Below are 6,521 nucleotides of genomic sequence, written 5' to 3'. Positions count from 1 at the left end.
GTCTTGCCCCTTAAATTTGGCCTTAACTGTGGCCCTCTCCTGCTCAGACACCTCCCATGGCTCCTTATCTCCTGTAGAATAAAGTCCATACTTGGGCTCTGAGAGAACCAGCGACAGACACAGGAGCGCTGCACTCAGCCACCGAGGCCGTCGGGGTGTGGCGCTCAGAGACCAGCCCCGCCTCCACCCATCAAGCCTACCCACGTGGATCCCCGCAATTCCCGAGCGCCCCCTGCTAGCTGTGGGTGTGGTTCAGGCAGAGGCGACTGTAGAGTTTTAATGTCAGGAACCTGCAAAGCTAGGAGGGTGGGGTCGCCGGGTCACTGCCCGCCCGCCTTCAGCTGCTCTATGTGCAGCCAAAGACCGCCCTCCGCGCGCAGAATCAGCTCAGGCAGCCTGCGGGGTTCCGTGTGGTCCGGCAAGACGCGAAAGCGCAGCAGCGTGAGCGCCAGGACCACCTTCATCTCGGCCATGGCGAAGGCCTGCCCGATGCAGTTCCTGGGGGTGGGGATGGGGACCCTGAATTACCCCAGTACAAATAATACCCCAGCCACATGTCTCTGGATCCTGGCCCCAGGCCTTCACCTCTACCCAGATCAACTTGAAGGGCAGAGAGAGAAAATAACTATCCCTGGAACCCCACCCCGTATCCCTGCCCAATGAGAACCTGTAATACTCCCCAGCCGGGCTCAGACTCTGGGCTTCAACTCACAGCAGCAGAAAGGGGAAGGGACTCTGAGTACACCCTGGTTCCCTCTTAGAGATCCCCATTCTATAGACCTTTGCCCTTAACTTCGGGAGTGAGAAAGGGAAGGAGAGATGAGCCTCTGACCATCTGCAGTTCCTCATCCCCCCTTGTTTCCCCATGGTCATGCCCAGACCCCTGAATCCATCACTCCATCCCTGCCTAAGACACACTAAACTTACCTGGGCCCTGCGGAAAAGGGGATAAAAGCCATAGGTGACCTCTCCTTGACTTTGTCTGGATCAAAGCGGGAGGGGTCATAGACCTGGGGAGAGAGGGAGACAGGTGTGCTGGGTAGGGTCTCCCAGGACAGCCAGCCTTGGAGAGACAGGTGAGTGTGTCTAGTAGTAGGGGGAGGAGGTAACCTCCAGTTTCCCTGTCAAAGTCCTGCCCCCTCCTCTAGGACCCCTGGAAGGGATTAAAAACGTGGAGCAAGTCAGCACCTCTGGGTCCGACCACACAGTTGGGTTGTGATGGGTTCCTAAAATACTGATGAGGCAGATGACACCTGTGGGAGAGGAGAGGACAGTCAGAACTGGGCCCCACTGCCTGATGGGATCCTCTTCCTTCCCAGGAGCCTCCTCCCCCTGCCTTGTGGGCACCTTTGGGGATGACCCGGCCATCTGGGAGCTCAATGTCCTGGGTACAGCGGCGGGTGATAAATGGAACTGGAGGATGCAGCCGCAGACTCTCCTTAATGCACATGGTCAGGAAGGGCAGCTGGGCCAGGTCGTCCCTAGGAAACACCAGTTATTCAGAAAGCAAATACAGAAACCGAATTCTCTTGTCACCGTGTTTCCCAGTGGGAACTTTTCTTCCTATAACACATAAGCTCCACAGGAATTAAATTGTTTGAGAATTAGAAAAGCATAAAAAAAAATCACAAGAGCAGAGAATTAGAAAAGTACCAGAGGAAATTTAGACAGTTTTTTAAAAGATTGTTCTGAGGAAAACAAAACATCCAGAAACCAACTGCAAAAAGTTAACAAATGTGCATAAAATATTTTTATGGCAAAAAATCAAGATTAAAATACAAGTGAATAAGAAACAAAACATACAAATTCAGTGTTTTATTACTAGCAAATGAAATCAGACAGGAAAAAAGGAATATAATAAAATTTGAAATGTGGGGGTAAATGTATCATTTTGTTAGATAGTGATTTTATACTTAGAAAACATAAGCGATTCTACTGAATAACTTTTAAAAACATCGAAGATCCAGGAAGGGGGCTGAATTCTTTGCCCACTTGTTTTCTAGTGGCTGTTTTAAATGTTAGTACCTGATACACTTGAGTGGTTCAAAATTTGAAAACTCTACAATATCACCCTGCCCCATTGACCAAAACCACCCCACAGTTTACCTAGGTTATTATTTTTTAATTTATACTCCCAAAGCTACTTTTTATACTATAACTATACTAGAGCTATGATACTGTCAATATACTATGATGCTATACACGTACTCTGTATCTTTTCTCATTGAGCATTATATCATCTCTTCTTGTATATCTCTTGTGACTGGTGTCAAAGTAAGGTTATCCCTACTCTGGAGCTATAAAATAATTTCTCCAGGCTTTCTCCTAGAGCAGGGGTTCTCAACCTCCTAATGTTGTGACCCTTAATACAGTTCCTCATGTTGTGGTGACCCTCAGCCATAAAATTATTTTTGTTGCTACTTTATAACTGTAATTTTGCTACTGTTATGAATCATAATGTAAATATCTGATATGCAGGATGTATTTTCATTGGTTGTGACCCACAGGTTCAGAACCACTCTTAGAGCTTTAAAGACTCTTCTGGGTTTTAAAAAATGTTAAAAATATGACTCATCTGGAAATTTCCAGACAACTTCCCAGTTGTTCAAAGGCTTATTAGTTATTTTCCTCATGATACTAGACACCATCTTTAGCATTTACTATGTTTACTAGGTGCAAAATTTATATTACTAAATAATTAATTTTTCTGCATAGAAATAACAACCAGTTGGAAAAGATAACACCAGAAAAGATGCTAATAATAACATAAAATACTTGGAGTAAATTAAGAAACATGATCTTTATATTCCAAATGAACTTACAAATTTCTCTCAATCCAAATAAAAGATACACTTCACCATAGGAACAAAAACATCTAAAGATTGACTTAACAAAACATGCATAATATCTCTAAGCAAATACATTAGACTTTGTTAAAAGACTAAAAATTACTTGAATAAGTGACTATCCATTTCATATTATGAAAGGAGATGTGTCAATATTATGAAGTTATGTTTCCACATATCAATCATGTATTAAAATTAACCAATATAATATATTCACTTCAAATAAAAATCTGTCTGATTTCTTATTTCTGGAATAATAAATATCATGAAGTGATAGGTCAATTTGAAAATAAAATATTAAAGAGCAAGTAGTTATTTGACTAGATACTAAGACCTGTTACAACGTCACAGTAATAAAAATACTGTTGCACTGCTGCAAAAACAGCAAAATAGACCCATGAAATAGGATAGAGAAAGACATGTAAGTAAAATGTCACATCTGGTAAAGGAATCTCCACAAAACCCTGCAAAATGGATGGACAGTATGGCTGTAAAAGAAAACGTAGACAAATTCAGCTTCATGAAAATCAACCAAAATACTCCCCCCCCAAGTCAAAAGACAATCTTTTGCAACATAAGATAGAAAAAAGATTAATTCTGATACACATTCCTACAATTAATATGAAAGAAAATGAACCCAAACAAAAAAAGCAAAAAACATAAGATGAATACTTGATAAAATGAAAACAAACGGTTTATCAATATGTGCAAGAGATGTTCAATCTCACTGTTGTTTAAAGAAATGTTAACCATGTTAACCAGTTTGATGGAAATGTTTCAAATTGTATGTGAAAGCACCACACTGTGCCCCAGAAGTGCATTAATGTACATAGTCACAATTCAATAAAAATAAATAAATAAATAAAGTGTTCTCACTACAAAACAAAAAACAAAAAACAAAAAACAAAAACAAAAAACAAAAAAGAAATGTTGAGGCTTCGAGCAAGATGGTGGCCGAGTAACAGCTTCTGTGCAACTGGGGGCATGTGAGATTGGGGAGAGAAGACTCCAGGCATCTCTGGCTGGTGGTTTCTGCCCAGAAACTTCCCTTTGGTGACACAGGGAGTCAGCAAGAGACTTCTGGACCCACCTCCTCCTCAAGGAGGATAAAAGCAGTGGAAAACTGGCAGGTAGTAGGTGTGTTTGGTTAGAAGCTGCCCTGTAGCTGTAACCATAGCAACAGTGAGACTGCAAGCAGGAAAAGCCTTACGTGAGGGCTGTTTGGGGTTTTTTGGACTTGGGCACTCGATTGAACTGCCTTGGGAGATCTTGGTTGGGTGTGTGGATGACTTTGGGCATTGTCTGGGGCCCTGGAATGAGCCGCTGAGCCAGAAAGGAGCTAATATCATTCAGCTGTGGGCTGCCTACACAGCCTCTGTGGGGTAGCTGCCCTTGCTGGTTGCAGTGCAGGGATAGGTCAGGAGAGCTTGGGCAAGTAATCTAGTGACTGAGCTGCCCAAAGGCGGGGACTGAGATGCTGGGAAGAGAGATCTAAGTGTTTGGCAGATTACAGCCTTGGCCCTCAGGGGCATGGAGTGAGACGAGTTTTGGTGCACTGGATAAGCAGGCAGCCATGCCAGGAGAGATCCCAGCAATAAGTGCTTTCCTGGGAAAGCTTCTGCTTAGCCAAGGCTCACAGTTTGGAGTGTCTTTTAAGCAGCCTGAGGAGACATTTGGGCTCCCAAGCCTGTGGGATCTGAGAAATCAGCAGAGGCCTTCAGTCTTCATCTCATACAGCTGTATCAACATTGTGATTAACAGCTCATACCTCAGAAGATCACCTGTTGCCCAGACAATATTCAGAAACATATGTATACTGTTTGGTTTTTTGGTTTGGGGGGGTTTGTTTTGTTTTTTCTTAATTTCAACATTTTTCCTCTACATTTTTTTCTTCCCCCCCTTTTGTTTTTTTCTCTTTTTTCACTACACTAGTTTAAATACAATATTCCATTTTTGCCTTCTTTAACAATTAGAATTTCATTTTTCCAGTGTTTCTGCCCCTATTATTTTTCCCCCCATTTTATCCTGTAAGGGTTTTTGTTTGTTTGTTTTGGTTTGATTTATAGTATTTTTGTCTTTCTGCTCTACCTGGTGGAGGTGGGGTACCATGTCTAATCAGGCTGGCAAAGAGCTGTTTACCTCAAGGAAACCACCCAACCCAGCAACCCCAGAGGTTGGGGGTTTTTAAGGTTGTGTCATAGTACCCTACTATACACCTATATTACTCTTGTCTCCTTCTTTTGGTGCTGCTCTTCTTTTTGTCAATATTTCCTTTTACTCATCCCCTCTTCTTCCTCTTTTATCTTTCTTTTTAAAATCTATTTTCCCTTCTTGCTCTTCAATCTTCTAATCCTTCTGGCCCCATACCAAAAGGACTCACTAAAACTTTAGGCCAGAGGCACAGAAATTTAAAGAGCAAGAGGAAGTGAAAGGAAAATTAGGGCAAGGAAACAGATGCAAGAAAACACTCATGAAAAAGAGTCAGCAGAAAAGTTCTGGCAACATGAAATACCAGTCCAGAGTAACCCCTTCAAGGGACCATGAAGTAGCTAGAGCAGAGGATTCCACCTATCAAGAAATGTTAGAAATGACAGAAGGTGAATTTAAAATACAGATGATGTAAACAATGAAGGAAATTGCTGAGAAAGTGGAAAATAGCCAAAAGGAAATCCAAAACCAGAATCAAATAAGAGATGAACAATATGAAGAATATAGAAAGAATACAGCAGAGCTGAAGGAACTGAAGCAGTCAATTAGAAAACTTAAAGATGCAATAGAAAGTATCAACAACAGATTAGATCATGCAGAAGAAAGAATCTCAGAGGTAGAGGATAAAGCTCTTGAGATAACTCAGATAGTTAAAGAGGTAGAGGAGAGAGAAAGTATAACATTCCCTGACAGAATTATGGGACTTTATGAAGCACTCAAACATATGAGTTATAGGTATCCCATAAGGGTAAGAAGAATTCCCCAGAGAAATGGAAACCATCCTAGAGAATATTATAAATGAAAATTTCCCAAATATCACCAAAGATTCTGACATACCCCATTCAGAGGGATATTGGTCCCCTGGTTGCCTCAACTCAAATAGAGCTTCTACAAGACACATTGTGATGAATTTATCTAAAGTCAAGACAAAAGAAAAGATTTTGCAAGCTGTCAGGAGTAAGCACCAACTGACCTACAGGGGCAAATCTACCAGGGTGACTGAGGACTTCTCTAATGAAACTTTTCCAGCAAGAAGACAATGGTCATCTACCTTTAATCTACTTAAACAGAACAATTTCCAACACAGAATACTATATCCCACTAAGCTAAGCTTTAAAATTGATGGAGAAATTAAATCTTTTACTAATATACAAACACTGAGGAAATTTGCCACAACAAGACCAGCTTTACAGGAAATACTTCAACCTGTTTTACACACTGACCATCACAATGGACCATCAGCAAAGTAAACACCCAGAAGCTAAAGAACAGAACTTAGCATCCACAATGATGCAAAAAACAAAATTAAGCAATGGACTTTCACGAAATAAGATGAATAGAATGCTCCCACACTTATCAATTATCTCAATAAATGTTAATGGCTTGAATTTCCCACTAAAGAGGCATAGATTGGCTGATTGGATTAAAAAGCACAAGCTCTCTATTTGCTGTCTACAGAAAACACAC

The 6,521-nt window shown here is 41.5% G+C and overlaps 1 protein-coding gene across 2 annotated transcripts in view; it reads right to left on the bottom strand.

Annotated features, from left to right (window-relative positions):
* Positions 1-248: 248 nt before the first annotated feature.
* Positions 249-6,521, bottom strand: part of LOC100952962 (phylloquinone omega-hydroxylase CYP4F11-like) — a 27,766-nt gene continuing 21,493 nt past the window's right edge. For both annotated transcript variants that reach the window (XM_003796622.2, XM_012809441.1), the window contains exons 9-12: positions 1,348-1,481; positions 1,189-1,253; positions 928-1,010; positions 249-498 (exon numbers count right to left, since the gene is read on the bottom strand). In XM_003796622.2, coding sequence (XP_003796670.1) covers positions 321-498; positions 928-1,010; positions 1,189-1,253; positions 1,348-1,481 — 460 coding nt within the window. In that variant the 3' untranslated portion in view covers positions 249-320. The remainder of the gene's footprint in view (positions 499-927; positions 1,011-1,188; positions 1,254-1,347; positions 1,482-6,521) is intronic.

The sequence above is a fragment of the Otolemur garnettii genome, unplaced genomic scaffold (assembly GCF_000181295.1).
Source record: "Otolemur garnettii isolate 467f Iridium unplaced genomic scaffold, OtoGar3 scaffold00105, whole genome shotgun sequence".
NCBI classification, from domain to species: domain Eukaryota; kingdom Metazoa; phylum Chordata; class Mammalia; order Primates; family Galagidae; genus Otolemur; species Otolemur garnettii.
The sequence above is the reverse complement of the archived record's forward strand: the minus strand, read 5'-3'. Positions and strand labels throughout refer to the sequence as shown.